We start from the raw sequence: 18,858 nt of genomic DNA on the forward strand, positions 1-18,858 counted from the left end.
TGCAAAATTTATTTTGCAAAATCTATTAAACCGATCTTAATAAAATTTACAGTGTTGTTTTACTATATCATGAAGTTTTTCTGGGTAAAATATGAAAGTCCTAAGTGTAGCGCAAATGGTTGAAAAACGTAAAATGCGAATACTTGTTTTTGTATGGTTTTTTTCGCAATTATTGCTATTTTGCAACAAGGGTGACGATTTTTTTAATTTTTAACTAATTCTGTGTTATAGAAAATTTAATTACGCAACTTTTATGTCAGTACAACTTTTCTCAGAAATGAACAGTTTTAAAGTTATAAGCAAAAAACCAATAAAAAAATCGAATTTTTCCTTCATTTTGATTATTTAAACAATATTCCGGATCATTTTGAGCGGGAGGATAACTCAAATATTATTGTTTCAATTATTTTCAAGCAATTTCTGCAAAAAAAATTGAGTCACCTCTCAAAGTCCATCTCAAAACAGATTCGCCCTGGACTAGGAGTGTAATAGAGGATTTTCAATGTATGTATATAATAACACAGAACCGGTTTTTTGGCAGTAATACGTTATATGTTCCCTTTTCTTCATTAAAATCGAAAGACAGAAAAGAAGAAACATCTGCTCATGTGTCTGCGTGTGTGAGTGTATATTTCATTGATTTCTCGCCAGTGTTAATACAAATTTCAGTGTAATTAAGGGTGGTTTTTAAGGATTGAAATATTATGATATTATATCCTAAAGCCTAAAACAATCATTATTTAACCAATCAAAACCAAATTTTACCCATATTAAGATTTAAAATGTATAAGTTTTGACAATAAGGGGTAGTTTACACCCCGAAATAATCAACGCCCTTGAGCATGATATAGAATATGAAGTACAGGGTAAGACGATCCTTGTCCCAAATTTTTGTGCAAATCGATGCAAGCCGAAATTATACTTTCAGGATAAATACATTTTTTATATATAGCTCCAACAAGGGTGGTTTTAAGGGTTGAAATATTATGATATTATATACTAAAATATAAAACAATAATTATTTAACTAATAAAAACCAAATGGTGACCATATTATAGTTTAAAATGTTATTTTATAATTTTTTACAATTAGGGGTAGTTTTCACCCTTAAAAAACCAAAAGCGTACAACGGCTCAATATAGAAAATGAACTAGAGAGTGAAATGCGCCTGATACCAATTTTTTGTACAATCCGATGCTGGACGAAAAAATTGCGAGGTTCAGCTTCATTTTCTGGCCTAATGAGCATGTAACTAGTTTTTTATTTTTAAAACAACGTGTTAACTGCTTCCAATTAATTTTTAATTAAACTATCCTTAAACTCATGTCCAATAAATTAATTTTGCTAACTAATTTATTTCACTAACGTTTGTAGGATGTCCTCCCGGACATTTTACCTGTAAAAGCTCCGAATGCATATCTGAACGCTTTGTATGTGATGCTTTCCATGATTGCGATGATGGATCAGATGAACTAAACTGCGAAAATAATATTTGTTTGGAATCTCAGTTTAGGTAAGTTTATTGAATCAATAATTTACTCTTTATAATATTATATAATCTCATAAAATCCAGTCTGTCCGGTACGGTCGTTCAATATGTAAGCATAGGCATTGAATGACGTTTAATAAACGTCATTTTATTTTGTTATATCTTTTTTATAACAGCTGCAGAATGACTGAATCGAATTAGCTAATTTGGATTTTCAAAGATTTGTAGAAGTACAAGCAAGGTTTAAAAGGTGAGAAAATGTGATGAAATTGTAAAGAAAATACTAAAAACAACAATGTTATTGTCACATGCACACAGTTATATCAAATACTATTGACTGTAATATATACAACTCTTGACATTTCCCATTACATTTGAGGAAGCAAACAATATAACTAGGTGATAACCAGAGCAATCTAACCTTACATTTATAAAATTGCTTTATTATTGTTTTTGTATAAGTGTTTGAACTATTTTTATTTTAATTTAATTTAGCAAAATTAGCTCGTTTTTCAAAAATTTATAAAAATAAATTTGAATGTTTACGTCAAATTTTACATTTTCAAGACGTAGTTTCACTTCAAGCCGACAGTGGCGCTAGCGCGCTAGTGGCAAAGTGCTTCCAGATTTCTGTGGGAGTTGGATGTATTACAGTCAATAGTATTTGGTTATACAGGGTGTTTCATTGGGAAACGGAAATACTTTAATTGTGAATAGTGGTCACCGACGCCGTTCTAGGTATACTCATTTTTTTGCCCTACCGACTTTTATATCCGAGTTACAGGGTGTTTTATCGATTTTGCTCATTTCTTTCCTAAGCCATAAATTTTGAACCACCCTGTACATTTTTTTAATATTTGGTACACATATGTCTCATTTAAAACCCAAACGACCGACATACTAATCACAAGAAAAATCCAGGTCCGGATTAACAAAAAATTATAAAGTAATTTTGACCTTAAAACAACACCCCGTTTATTGAAATTTTGAACATCTGTTTGCATATTTGAAAAGAGCACAAAAACTAAGTCTATGGTTTGCTTCGATTTTTCGGCCAGATAATTTTTTGACTTTAATTCTGAAATTATATTGAATTTTTTAAGAACTCAACATTAAAAAGCAGGTATTATTAACTTTTAATTATAAATTATTAAAGTTACTGAATCAATACTCATTTTAAAATGAATCAATACTTATTTACCACATTGTAAAAACCAAATTATTAATCACAAGAAAAATCCAGGTCCGGATTAACAAAAAACATAAAGTAATTGTGACCTTGAAACAACACCATGTATATTGACATTTTCAAAATTTGTTGGCACATTTGAAAAGACCACAAAAATCCGAATTTGTCGGTTCACTTTTACTTATTGTGCAAACACTTTTAATAATAAATCATTCAAGTTAATGAATAAATACTAATTTTAAAAATAATCAGTTATTATTTACTGCGTTAGAAGGACTCACTTACTAATCACAAGAAAATCCAAACAGTACAAATGCAAACAGTACAAATATTATTGCAACAGAAAATAGATTTGAAGCGCTAGAAAATGAAGTAGTCCCTCCCAAGGAGAACAACACAGCAAACCCTCCACCAATTTTCATACACGGTGTACAAGACTATCAAAAAATGGTACAAAAAATTAAGGATGTAGCAGAAAGGGAAGAATATCATACAAAAAGTTTAACTAACAATGTCGTAAAATTAAGTTGTGGCACGTCAGATACATATAGAAAAATGGTTAGATATTTTAATGAACATAACATTTATCACCATACATATCAGTTAAAACAGGATCGAGCCTATAGAGTTGTAATAAAATACCTTCACCACTCTACTAACACCGAGGATATAAAAAACGAACTCCTAAAACTGGGTCGTAAAGTTCGAAATATAATAAATGCACAACACAGAATTACTAAAGAGCCACTTAATTTGTTCTTCGTGGATCTCGAACCGGCAGCAAATAACAAAGATATTTATAACTTAAGGGGGCTACAGAATAGAGTTATTGAAATTGAACCTCCCCGAACAACCAAAAATCGCATAATACAATGCATGAGATGCCAATCGTACGGTCACTCCAAGTCATATTGCAATATACCATTTGTATGCGTCAAATGCGGAGGAGCCCACAATACCACAACTTGTAAGAAGACTAGAGAAACTCCAGCAAAATGTGCATTATGTGGTGGGGATCACCCCGCAAATTATAAAGGATGTGAACATTACCAAAAAATTTATAATATTAATAACAGGTATCATAACAGAGGAAACGTATTAAATCCAGCAATAAATCAAATACATACACAACCCAGAATATATACACAACCCAGGATTCAGAATCAGTATGAAAGTTACGCTCAAGCTGCAGCAAATAATCAGAACAATAACGAAGATACAGCGAGTATACTTACCAAATTTCTAGAAGAGTTTAAAAATTTATTTAACCAGCTAATGCAACAAAACAGTATGGTGCTCAACATGATTTCCATGCTAGTAAATAAAGTAAACTAACAATGTCTAAGTTCATAAGAATTGCCCAATGGAATGCCAATGGTCTTCCTAATCATAAAGAAGATATAAAACTATTTCTGGAACAAAATTTCATTGACATACTACTAGTAAGTGAAACCCATTTTACAGACAGAACCTACTTCAAGATACCTAAGTATAAATTATATTACACAAATCACCCAGATGGTACAGCCCACGGAGGTTCAGCCATATTGATAAGAGAAACTATAAAACATTATGAAATGCTAAAATACGAAACAAATCACATTCAAGCAACATCGATAAAAATACAAACTCTTCCATATGATATAACTGTCACAGCAATTTATTGTCCGCCCAGGCATAGACTTACAAAAGAAGATCTTCTACCCTTTTTCGAAACTCTAGGGCCAAAATTTATAGCAGGTGGAGATTACAACTGTAAACATACGCTATGGGGTTCACGCCTAACAACCACCAAAGGCAGAGAGCTAGCAAAAGTTATCCAGGATAAAAGCTACTCATTCCTATCGACGGGATCACCGACATATTGGCCAACCGATCCAAATAAAACACCAGACCTATTGGATTTCTTTATTACAAACGGAATATCTCAATCATATACAGATGTAGTACCAAGTTTTGATTTATCATCAGATCATAGTCCCATAATTGCCACAATTAGCACAACGGTGATAATCAAAAAACCAACATCTCGACTGCATAACTTCAAAACAAACTGGGACACATACCGGCTAATCATAGAACAGGAAGTAAATCTATTAGTGAGATTGCAAACTCCCGAACAAATAGAAACAGAAACTAATAATCTAATCAACTTACTTCAAAATGCTGCCAAACAGTCTACCCCTCAACCTGGACAAAAAAAATTTTCAACCAACATTCCTCTTGAAATAAAAAGACTAGTAGCAGAAAAACGAAAAGCTAGATCAATTTGGCAAAGAACTCACAGACCAGACGACAGGACAATTTATAATAACAAAACAAGAAACTTAAAAACAGCTCTAGAACAGATGAGAAACAACTCATTTGAAAACTATGTATCAAACCTTTCGCGTCAAGATAACTCTATCTGGAAACCAATCAAAAATAAAAATAAACCAATAAATACTTCACCTCCAATTCGGAAAAACTCATTACCACCAGGACCATGGGCAAAAAGCAACAAAGAAAAAGCTGATTTATTTGCTGAACATCTAACTGAAGTCTTCAAGCCACACGACAATGACCAAGTACAAGAAGTAGAGCAGGAACTAGCCTTACCAATTAATCAACGAGAGCGACTAACTTTAATTACACCGAAGGAGATCAAAGATGAAATTAATCATTTGAATGAAAAGAAGGCACCAGGCACTGATCTCATAACAGCAACAATGCTAAAACAACTTCCTAAAAAAGGTATAATGAAGTTATTGTACATATTAAATGCAATCTTAAGACTTAATTATTGGCCTATATCACTAAAAATTGCCCAAGTAATTATGATACCGAAACCTGGTAAAGCTTTAACGGATGTTTCATCATACCGCCCAATAAGTCTACTGCCAATAATGTCAAAACTTCTTGAAAAGCTGTTACTTAAAAGAATTATGAGCGACCTAGAATTCCAAAACTGGATCCCAGAACACCAGTTTGGATTCCGGCAAGGTCATTCTACAGTGCAACAATGCCATCGCATATCAAATGAAATTAATAGAGCTTTGGACAATAAACAGTATTGCACAGCAGCCTTTCTGGACATCAGCCAAGCATTTGATAAGGTATGGCACCCAGGATTACTTTATAAAATCAAAAAATCCCTACCCAACAAATACTTTGACTTATTAAAATCATATCTAAATCACAGAGAATTTGAAACTAAAGTGGAGGATGAACTATCAAACCGTAACAAAATTCAATCAGGAGTCCCACAAGGTAGTATATTGGGTCCACTTCTTTATGTACTGTACACATCCAATTTACCAACCTCTCCACAAACCACCATTGGAACTTTCGCTGATGACACAGCAATATTTGCAACTGAAGAGGATCCAAGAGCTGCAGTATTAAAACTTCAAGAACACCTAGACCAAATTGGACAGTGGTTAAAGAAATGGAAGATAAAAGCTAACGAAACTAAGTCAACACATATAACTTTCACACTAAGGAAAGACCAATGCCCAAATATTAGCCTTAATCAAGTCAACATACCACAACAGAACATCGTCAAATACCTGGGGCTTCATCTTGATTCTAAATTAAACTGGAAACAACACATTTTAAAGAAGAAGAAACAAATTGAGTTAAGAGTGAAAGAAATTAATTGGCTTATAGGTAGAAAATCTCGACTCTCAATTGAGAACAAACTGCTGATTTATAAAACAGTCATCAAACCTATATGGACGTACGGTATAGAACTATGGAGTTGTGCCAGCAAATCAAACACAAAAATTATCCAAAGAACTCAATCAAAAATTCTACGCACCATCGCAAATGCCCCGTGGTACATTTCCAACCAAACCCTTCATACAGACCTGAACATCCCGTTAGTCAGCACAGTAATTCAAGAAAGAGCCAACAGACATCACGAGAAATTGGAAGACCACCCCAACCAATTAATATTACCATTACTACAGCCACTAAACAACAGAAGATTGCGAAGATTATGGCCCATAGATCTTCGCTGAAACTGAGGTGAAACCGCTGGGTGATGTACCTCATAACGCCATTTTAGTGTACAATAATACATTGATATATGTTATTGTACTTGTTATCAAATTAGCTTATAGAATTATGTAATTCTGATTGTTAATAAATGCTTACAAAAAAAAAAAAAAAAAAAAAAAAAAAATCCTAATTGTGACCTTGAAAAAGCACCCTGTATATTGAAATTTTTAAAATACGTTTGCACACTTGAAAGGAGCACGAAAAACTAAGTTTAATGTCCCGCTTTAATTTATTGTGCAGACAACTTAATGACATTACTTTTGAAATTATATCGAAATTTTTATTATGAGTTCCTAGAAGTTCTTAAAAATTTCGACATAAATTCAAAATGAAATTCATTAAATTGTCTGGCCAAAAAATTGAGGCCAACGATTAAACTTAGCTTTTTGTGCTCTTTTCATACCTATGTGCAAACGAATTTAGATTTCAATATAGAGGGTGTTGTTTCAAGGTTGCAATTACTTTATATTGTTTTGTTAATCAGGACCTGGATTTTTGTTGTGCTTTGTAAGTGGGTCGTTCGAATCTCGTAAATAAGTATTGATTATTTTTAAAATGGGTATTTATTTAAAGACTTTAATAATTTATTGTTAAAAGTGCTTTAAAAATCTGCTTTTTAATTTCAGTGTTCTTAAAAGTATCAATATATTTAATTTCAAAATTAAAGTCATTAAATTTCCTTATCAAAAAAGTAAAGCAAATCAATAAACTCAGATTTTTGTGGTCTTTTCAAATGTGCTAACAAATTTTGAAAATTTCAATATACAGGGTGTTGTTTTAAGATCACAATTACTTTATGTTTTTTTGTTAATCCGGACCTGGATTTTTCTTGTGATTAATAATTGGGTCGTTACAATGTGGTAAATAAGTATTGATTAATTTTAAAATGAGTATTTATTCAGTAGCTTTAAAAATTTATAATTAAAAGTTAATAATACCTGCTCTTTAATATCAAAGTTCTTAAAAAATTCAATATAATTTCAAAATTAAAATCAATTTATTGTCTGGCCCAAAAATTGAAGCGGACAATTAGACTTAGTTTTTTGTGCTCTTTTCAAATATGTAAACAAATTTTCAGAATTTCAATATACAGGGTGTTGTTTTAAGGTCAAGATTACTTTATAATTTTTTGTTAATCCGGACCTAAATTTTTCTTGTGATTGGTATGTCGGTCGTTTGAGTTTTGGATGAGACACATGTGTACCAAATATCAAAAAAATATACAGGGTAGTTCTAAAGTTATGGCTCAGGAAAAAAATTGGCAAAATCGATAAAACACCCTGTAACTCGGTTATAAAAGTCGGTAGGGCAAAAAATGTAGTATAACTAGAACCGCCTCGGTGACCTCTATTCACAATTAAAGTATTTCCGTTTCTCTATGAAACACCCTGTATTATACTCTTTTAGATTTACGTCACTAAAACTGCGACTAACTTCGGGTCTATTTACTTTTTTACGTTTCCCGTGAAATCCATGCTTTTGGCACCTTGTTTAATCTAAATAAGGTATTTAGAATTATTTTATTAAATTTTCAACGAAAACTTTTCGTTTATAAATTTGCAAAAGTCTGTGTGTTATTGCGTTGCGGCTCCTGCAATACTTAGAGCAGATGTATCGATGGATTCTTATGTAGTTTTGTCTTCTGAATCCAAATCTGAAAACGGCATTTCGATATCTCTAACCGTCTTCGAGATAATCGACCTCAAAATCTAAAATGTGACGTCACAATCCGATTATCTCCTACCAGGCACTAAACGTCAGCTGAAATCTTTGATTAGGAAGTAGGCTACTTTTTTAAATCTGAATTTGTTAAGCAAAGCAAATGTTATTATTTACATTTGAGTTTGACACTTCGTGAATGTCAAACTAAATTTTAAATTATTTAGCTATTAATAAAATATAAATGACATTTCATAGTGAATTTAATTATTATATAAAATAATATGTGTAATGAATGTATAAAAATACAATTTGAGTATATTTTGAAAGCAATAATACATATTATACTATATTAATAATGAATCAGTAGAAACGATTATAGACCACACAACCCGAAACACAAGTACGCAAATACGGTTGCGTGAAGCGTGGCGCAAAGCCGTGGAATTTACGAGACTCGCTCGGTCTGTAGATCCAAGTAAAGTTCATCAGTAAAAAGTATCTTTATCATGTATGTATTATTTATTTTACAATATTGGAAAATTGTTATTTAAAATGTGGTTTGGAATAAAGAAAATATGTTCTGATATAGTATTTTTACTACAAAAACGTTATTACGTAGGTCAAAATTTTTGACGTAAGAGAACTGTCAAAACATTAGAATGTAACTTTTCATTATTGCTATGTTTATTATAAACACGGCAATATGAAAAGTCACATTCTAATATTTTGACAGTTATCTTACGTCAAAAATTTTGACCTACGTAAAAACGTTTTTGTAGTAAAAATACTATAGATAAAATTACATCCTTCTAATGGAAAAAAATATTTGACGAATTTTCTCAAATTATGGATACCAACATCATTTTCAGTTATAACTCTTGTATTTTTAATTTGACGAAGAAAAGTTATTCTTCATAAAAATCTCTTCTTGGTCTAAGATTTATGATGCAACCATCGTGTATCAAATTTTATTAATTTTATACGAGGTATGTAAAAAAATATGAATTTCGAGTAAAGTATCTTTATAGTTCACAACATATAAATTAGAATGATATATTTGCACATTAAAACATAATTTTTAATTTTGAACAGCTTTTCGGAATAGCAATTTTCTATATTATGAATTTAAATACGTATATAAACAAAGTTTTCGTTATGATAATGCTCGCATTTTCAGCTTGTTTAATTATTAAAATGTATTTCATTAATGCACAAATTTGAATTTTCAACTTTATCGCAGAGAAAAGGTTGAAAAATAATTTTTAGCATTGTAAGTAAACAATGTTTTAAAATTATTTTTAATTTTAAACATATTTTGTGTATATTAATTTTCGATATTGTCAAAAATAGAGATATTGTTAAGCAAGGAGCACATTTTTGACACACTTCCTATACAACTAATAAAATTTGATATCCAATGGGATATTGTAAAGATCTTCTTCCTTAGACTTCTACAAATATTTCAAAATCAAAAGTAGCCAAATCAATCTAGTCTTTCTCGAGTTATAAAATAAATAATAAAGCAGTTGAGCGAAAAGAATCCAGATAATCCCTCCTACAATCCATCCTGCAAGGAAAAATATTTGCAAAGCGAGGTCCAGGAACAAGAAGAACATCCTGGTTAAAGAACCTCAGAACCTGGTTCAACAAAACATCTGTGCAGCTTTTCCACGCTGATGCAGATAAGATAAAGGTTTCCATGATGATCGCCTACATTCCTCACGGATAGGCATATCAAGAAGAAGAAGTATTAACACAAATTGTAAAAAAATTAAATGTGAGCACAAACAGGACTGTTTTCAATAGTCATAGGAAAAAGGAACAGTGCATAGCTTACGCGGATGATGTCGTGATACTAGTGAAAACGAAAAAACATCTAGAAAAAGTTTTTCAGAAATTTGAAGAAGAAGAGAAAAGATACGGACTAATAAAAACACAAAAAGAAAAGAATGTGTGTGTACTTTGTACGTACGTAAGAAGATATTCTTCTGTTATATAATAGGTAATTTAAACGAAGTAAATAGATATACTTAAAAGGTTATTTGTACTTATTTTATTTAAAAATCAAACTAACTTTCTTATCTACCACTTTCAAAAAAGAAGAATATCTTCAAAAATTATATAATAATATACTTACAATCATAAAATCTATAAAAAAAATAAAAAAAATAATAACTTGCTTGGGGCTCGAACCCACTTCACGTCTACCGCGCCGTACGAAAGTTGACGGCATTTCAAACTGCACCACATTCACGTATACGTCATGTGGGAATATACACAAACTAAACGTTTACACCATAAATTTATATGAATTTAATAAAATTATTAGTTTGATTTTTGTGGAAATAAAATACAACAAAATATAGAGTAAGAAAACGATATATGAGATGAAGATTTGTAGAAAGTTTGTTCGTAATCAGATTATGGAAATTAAAGCATTGCCTACTAATAGGTAACTACATTATTTTGTATACATTTTCCAAATAGATAGGTATTGAAACTATTAGGTATTTCCAACTGAAACATTTAGAATTACGTACCTGCGGCTTTTCAAAACTATTTAAAAAGTCACCATAATTATAAATTTGATTTTATTTCTGTCCACACATCAATAAAAACTAATATTATACAATATTTTTGTTTACCGATAACCTCCATATTGAACAATTATTGACAGATCATTTCAAAATTTCAACACCCAATCAGAGCCCGTATAACGACTAATATCATAGTGTCGGTGTGCGCATGCGCGCGGATCAATCAAATTTTACCCTCAATCGATTCGCCGCTAAAGCAGAATATCTTCAACAAAGAGGCATGGAAATGAGAGGAGACATAGCAAATGCTAGCAAAAATATGAAAATTAAAGAAACAGAGGTTATAGAAAAATCTTTGGAGGAATGCAAATGACAGAGAATATTTTAGAGAAGATGAACAAAGAAGAAAAATGAGGAAAACTAATAAATTTGGTAAAAATACGAGCCCAAAGAGCTAAATGGCTTGATCACATTAAACGAATGCTAGAGAACCAAAATGTTAAAACAATACTGAACTTGGGAGAAATGGGGAAAAAAGAAGAAGATTCCCAAAGAAGAAATGGTTTAAAGCAGTGATGGAAGAGTTGTCAGAAATAGGGGTTAGAGATTGGAGACAACAAAAACAAACAGGGACCCCAAGGCCTATAGCGTTGTTATATACATATAAATATAGAATTAGGACAGTATTAAGATTTGATTTTTTTTTATAATTGTAGGTGTGATGTCGGAACTTGCATACCAAAAGATTGGGAATGTGATGGAGAATATGACTGTACTGATAGTTCAGATGAGCATTGTTGTAAGTTATTTAATTTATTTCACAAAATTTTAAAAAAATAAAACTCCTTTTATACTGACTATTGCCAAATATAGATGTTTCACCCCAAATTAAAATCTTCGCTGCCGATTTTTAATTACTTTCTTACAAATTGTAGGTTTGTGGATGATATCGCAGATCGCTTATAGTATTTGGTATTTCGCACACTAGGCGAAGCAATAAAGCACTAAAATCGGCCTTACATCCGAAAAAAAACGACAGGACGGATCTAAATAATACTTCTTGCATTCGATTCGTGAATGCGCCAGGAAACTTTGTGACCCCGAGCCATGATATAATATTGAAAAACTGCATACCAAAAATGCATTCTTAAAGTGCATCTCAAACAGACAAAAAAAATCAGAACTCGTCAATTATCAGCGGAAATGAGTTCAATCTTGTTATTCTGAGGTTTTTGGGGTCGCTGAAAACGAATATGACGTCGTAAGTGACCTCCGGAGTACCTGGTGCCAAGGGTATTTATTGTTTATCTCGTCATTAAAATTCATTAAAAAATTAGTCAAAAATCATTACTTGGGTGGTTTTCAGGGTCTCTAACCATGATACAATAACCCAAGATACGACACGCAGCGTTCCTAGTTTCGTTCAGGTCGCGTATGACGTCACGTTGTGAGTAGATCCTTTACACTTCGAATGCATTGCCATTATGATTTGGGTATTTTAGCTTTTAATATCAATTGTGAAATTTTTGAGAAGTGGTGTTTTGTTTAGTATGATTAAATATAATTATTGAGAATATAATCTAATAATATAAATCAATTACAAATATAATTTCTTATTATTAGGCAAGATACGTCTGATTAGGTATTGTCCTTTTCATGAGCATTTTTCAGTGCGTAACAAATGATAGGAAAAAGGGTAAGTCCGTGATAATACACATTTATGACATTTATTCTAACATGTCATTTTAGTTAAATCTGACAGTTGTCACATTTTATTTTTAATTTGGAATAAAAACAAATCAAATGTGTTTCTTGTATAGTCTTTTCTTGATTTGTATAGTCTTATAAATTATACAGATTATATTTGTAATATTATTATCTAATTAAAAAAAAAATATTTTTTTTATTATGGCGCCATCTATCGACAACTAAAATAACTAGAATAAATGTTGTAAATGTCTGTAATCACGGACGTGCCTTTTTTTCTGTCACATACAATTTAATGCGTTAGAAAGAAATCGAAAAACTGTGACGCACTGAAAGGTGAGCATGAGAAAAAGAATATATATTATACTGTACAATACACAGCGTTGCTCTCTACTGTTGTTCTGAAGCTATTTTCTTGTGGCATTTTTGTAATTAACTATTTTTAATGGGAAATAAGCCACAGTCTTACCAAAAAATTATTTTATTAACGTTTCGACGCCCAAATCGGATGCCGTTCTCAAAATACAAAAAATATTAATGATATAAACAAAAATGTTGCTTAGTATAAAATTCTTCTAATAATTTATTTAATCTGACTCATTTATGTCAGCAATTCAGACATAATATATTATACATTTTAAAGTAGAAGACTTTAAAATGATATTGCCAATTGTTCATTCGATTACATGAAATCAACCCCAACTTAAGAATATCCGTCACAAAAAAATCATAGCATGTGATCTGTCTTTAAAAATACAACCACATGATCACATGCAACCGTGACAGTAAAATTCTCGCATTAGAGATTCCATAGTAAATCACGAGTGAAAACCAGGAAAAAACCTCGTAATACTATCATGACATCGTAAGTATTAGGTCTTACTATTATTATCGTATGTATTATATTAGAATCTGGTATGTGTTAGTTTTGAGAGTAAACTAAAGTAAGACCTAATACTGACGATGTCTGGATGATATCACGAGGTTTTTTCCTAGTTTTACCTCGTGATTTCTTATGGAATCTCTAACACGACAATTTTACTGTAACCGTTGAATGTGGTTGTATTTAAGACAGATCACATGCTATGATTTTTTTGTGACGGATATTCTTGAAGTGGGGTTGATTTCCTGTAATCGAATGAACAATTGGCAATATAATTTTAAAATCTTCTACTTTTTTAATTTTTTACTAAGCAACAACATTTTTGTTTAGTTGACTAATATTTTTTGCATTTTGAAAACGGCATCCGATTTGGACTGCGAAGCGTTAATAAAATCATTTTTTAGTAAAATTGTGACTTATTTCCCATTAAAAATAGTTAGTTGCTCTCCACCAGAATCCACTTTGCCTTTTCACGCTTTGACTAAATTTTGAGATGGGATAGTTTTTTTAAGGCATTGAAAATTTTTAGGAGAATATCCAAGCAGCTCGTGTTTCAGATTGCATTCATAATCGTCGCTCTTACAATGTGTTGAACAGATACGAGCGTTGTTAACGTTAAAATTGTCTGCACCTTTACGTTTACATAATTGTTTTCACACACATCGCACTTTTTTGTCTTTTGGGAAACTAAAAAACTTGATATTCGTATCGAGACCTTGTGGTTTATTTTCCACATTACAACCAAACACGGCACACTTCATTTTTAATAAAAGTTTAACAAATTATAAGTAAAATTCACTTTAAACAAAAAAATAAAAACCGTTTACTATACGACCATACTGAATTTAATGCTGTTCTACTTACAGAGTGACGTAGCTACGTAGGCCCCGCCCACCGACTCCATGTCATATCTTCAGTTATTGTATCATGGTCACTAACCACGGATATGACATAGGAAGTGATCTACGGAGTACCTGGTGCCCAGGGTACCTACTATTTACCTCGTCTTGTGGAGTTTTCGGAAAAAAAAATTATTAAAAAATTAGTCAAAAATCATTATTTGGGGGGTTTTTGGGGTCCCTTACGACGAATATGACATCGGAAGTGATCTATGGAATACCTGGTACCCAGGGTACCTACTGTTTACCTTATTTTCTGGAGTTTTCGGCAAATTCATTAAAAAGTTAGTCAAAAATCATTAGTCACGAGATAAACAGTAGGTACCCTGGGTACCAGGTATTCCGGAGATCACTTCCGATGTCACATTTGTCGTCAGCGACCTCAAAAAACCCCTGAGTAATGATTTTTGACTAATTTTTTAATGAATTTTAATGAAGAGGTAAACAGTAGGTACCCTGGGCACCAGGTACCCCGAAGATCACTTATGACGTCATATTCGTTTTCAGCGACCCCAAAAACCCCAGAGTAACAAAATTGAACCCATTTCCGCCGATTATTGACGAGTTCTGAATTTTTTTTATTGTCTGTTTGAGATGCACTTTAACCTTTAACTACCCGCGCATTAAGTTATGACATAACTACACGCGTGGCGTACTTTATACACCACAAGAAAATACGCAATAACAGCGGATTTGTTTATTTTTTTTTTGAAAAAATACACTTAGTTGTTTGTTATAAACCTTATTCGGCATCAGTGAATACTTGGAGTTCCTTCTCTGTAAGCCAATTGGGATTTATAACTGGAATCATGGAATGACTAGATTCCATGATAAATAAAATTGCTAATAAAAAATTTTTTGAAATGTGATTTTTTACGGGGGAAAAAGTATTGTTTATAAAGAAAAATATATTTTGTGCCATAATGACTAAAAAACAATTGAACTATGTACTTATATTGCTACTTATATTAATATAATCGTGGCGCATATTGTCCACCACCGGAAACAACAAATAATAAACTGTAAATTACGATCTTCCCAGAACGCCGATTATAACGAAACTAAAACCAAATTGTAAAGCACATTCCAGTGATAGGTTAGAGACATAAACAAGGTCAAAAATTAAATTTTTTAATATATTTGCAGTAGAGTTCTTATATCTGGCGTACAAAATACGCCAGCGCGTGTAGTTAAAGGTTAAGAATGCATTTTTTGTATGCAGTTTTTCAATATTATCTCATGGCTAGGGTTCACAAAATTTCCTGACGCATTCACGAATCGAATGCAAAAAGAATTATTAAGATCGGTCTTGTCGTTTTTTTTTCGAAGATTCAGTGCTTTATTGCTTCGACTATACTATTCTTACACAAATGTTACTATCATGTACATTGTTTCATTAAGGGGATAGGCGCAAAATCTTGGTCCAATGCTATTTAAATGCATTAATTTTTTTCGAATCCTGAAAAACTAATATGTATTTTTGAAAAATTTAAACGCAGAATGCACGATTACATTATTACCTAGGGCGAAAGTCCCTAAAAACCTTTTATAATGTTTATTATCTATTATTTGTCTTTTATAACTTTTCGTTTATTCTAAGGGATTTTAGGCACTCGGTAATAATGTAATCTCTCATTCTGCGTTTAAATTGTTCAAAAATATTTATTAGTTTTCTCAGGATTTGAAAAAAAGTGAATGCATTTAAATAGCACTGGATCAATATTTTGCGCCTACCCCCTTAAGGCCATGGGTACGTAATTCGCAAATATTTTACGGCTATCCCTACTTTTTCTGTCTTTACACGGCAAATTACGCCTAGTAAAATTCACACTGGTATGGATATGTAAACATTACTAGAATGTCATTCTACTTGACAATTTCATCATTAACTTTAAAAAGATGGCTTTTGAATGTTCCTGGATAACGTTATTTGTATAATTGCAAATTATTAATTCAGTTAATAAATGTGATAATTTTTTCACTATGTATTCAGTGATTGTAATAATTTATATGTACAAAAAAACTAATACTCAATCGAGAAAAGAGGAAAAGTGTTAAAGTGATTTTTTAATAATATATTGTTACTATGGAACGCTTACAATTTTTAACATCTTTAACAACAAAATACTTGGATCACAGAATATATTATCCAGATGTATTCTGTGCTTGGGGATCTTCCACAAGTAATACACAAAAATAACTTTTTATTAAGTTCACGTCTTAAATCAATTATTTATCAAATACACTATATGTCAATATTATTTAATCAACAACTCAAAAAATTACCGATTCCATTTCAAATATTTAAAATTGTCACTGATTGCCACTGTCTGACTGACAATATGCTGACAATATTCTATTCGACTGAGTGCGTTGTAAGACAAAGATAGATTTGGAAAATATTACCACGGATATGGTATCATTTTTTTCGAATCCTGAAAAAACTAATAAAAATTTTAAAAGCAGAATGAAAGAATAAATTATTACGGAGAGCCGAAAGTCCCTTAGAATAAATAAAAAGTTCATTTTGATAGTTGAGGAAATGAAGCTGGAAAAATGGCAAAACCTCGCAATTTTTTCGTCCAGCATCGATTTGTACAAAAATTTGGGATTAGGCTCAATTTACCCTCTAGTTCATTTTCTATATTGAGCCGTTGTACGCTTTTGGTTTTTTAAGGGTGGAAACCGCCCCTAATTTGTTTCTAATTAGTTACATAATAATTGTTTTGTGCATTAAGATATAATATCACAATATTTCAACCCTTAAAACCACCCTTGTTGGAGCTATATATGAAAAGTTTACTTATCCTAAAAGAACAATTTCGGCTTGCATCAATTTACATAAAAATTTGGGTTACGATCATCTTACCCTGTACTTTATATTCTATATTCTATATCATGCTCAAGGGCGTTGATTATTTTTAGGGGTGTAAACTACCCTTATTGTCAAAAATTATATAAAAACATTGTAAATTTTAAAATAGGTAAAATTTGGTTTTGACTGGTTATGATTTACTGGAGTTTTATGCTTTAGGATATAATACCATAATATTTCAACCCTTAAAAACCACCCTTAATAAAATTGCAATTTTTATAAGTAGACAATTTAATAGATCTATACAGAAAAAAAGTAGAATTAAAGAATTACAAAAACATTTATTTACACAAAAATACGAATTTACAAATATATAAAAATATACATACAAATAGTTTTTTAGCCATCCAGTATACGAACCGGGTCTGTGGTATTATATAGGTAAATTGAAAATGCTCTCTAACGAGACTATTCGAATTTTTCGAAAAAGAAAATAGTTTTATAAATATAGCTCCTTCATTTTTGGCGATAAAAAGTTTTTTTAATAATAGTTTTGTAGGATTTTTGAAGAGTAATAAGACTGTGTAAATTAAATTCCGTACGATCCCTTAATTTTTAATTGAGGTGGGTTTAAAGGGCTCGAATAAGGGGATGTTGGCTCGTAAATAGATGTTTTAAACAGCTATATCTCACTAACTGTTCACTATAATGAAAATCTATGCATAAGGAAATTTTAACTATTAAAAAACCTACTATTTAGTAATCTATCATTTTTTTCGTATCTCCAGTATTTTCGGAGATTTTTGAAGAAAATGATAAAAAACGCAAAATTGCAAAAAATCTGTTTTTCTTTAAACTCCAATTTTTCTAAAATTAGGCTTTTTAAATAGGTCAAACTTCTTGGGTGTATTGAGAATATAAATATAAAATGAACTACAGAAAGGCGAAGACCAATTTTGAGTTAGAAGAGTACTTAGGGGGTTGTTTTCACTGTTTTTTTTCGTAAAAAAAACAGGTACTGACTTTTTTTTGATCATAAGTTGCTCAATTTTTATGCTAGAAACTTTTTATTATCTTTTTTGGAAGATCTTATTGTATGCTTGAAAAAATATCATGTAACGTTTTCTGGAAAATGCAAAATTTTCCCGTTATTTGGCTTTGATTATTTCAAATTATGCATTTGACGAAAAAGCTAACCTTTAACATGTCGTAGCTCGGTTTGTATTTGCCGTAAAAATATTATAGAAAAACAGTTTCGTTTGTGTTATTAAAGATACAATTTTGATATCTACAGTTTTTTTGATTAAATGCATATTTTTCGAGTTATTCTCAAAAAACCCACTAAAAAAGTCGATTTTTCCGTCGAAAAACTGTTACTTTCAACCACGAATAACTCGAAAAATATTAGTTTTACGAAGAAAATGTAAAAAACATTTTTTTCTTAAAATTACTTTTTACATCGATTTACATGGTTAAAATGTAATAAAAAATGACCACCCCCGAGATGGGGTGGCAACTACCCCAAGGTTTTAGCGTACAGCAACATGATATAGAAAATGATCCTTGGACTATTTCCTACCTTCTGTGAAAATTTCAAGTAAATCCATGCTGGACGAAAAAATTGCGAGCCAAAATG

The 18,858-nt window shown here is 31.2% G+C and overlaps 1 protein-coding gene across 1 annotated transcript in view; it reads left to right on the forward strand.

Annotated features, from left to right (window-relative positions):
- The window catches only part of LOC126890417 (putative vitellogenin receptor), a 243,602-nt gene that overhangs the window by 188,761 nt on the left and 35,983 nt on the right, over positions 1-18,858 (forward strand). The window contains exons 16-17 of the mRNA XM_050659325.1: positions 1,375-1,513; positions 11,635-11,717. Of these exons, the coding sequence (XP_050515282.1) occupies positions 1,375-1,513; positions 11,635-11,717 (222 nt within the window). The remainder of the gene's footprint in view (positions 1-1,374; positions 1,514-11,634; positions 11,718-18,858) is intronic.

The sequence above is a fragment of the Diabrotica virgifera genome, chromosome 8 (assembly GCF_917563875.1).
Source record: "Diabrotica virgifera virgifera chromosome 8, PGI_DIABVI_V3a".
Lineage (NCBI taxonomy): Eukaryota > Metazoa > Arthropoda > Insecta > Coleoptera > Chrysomelidae > Diabrotica > Diabrotica virgifera.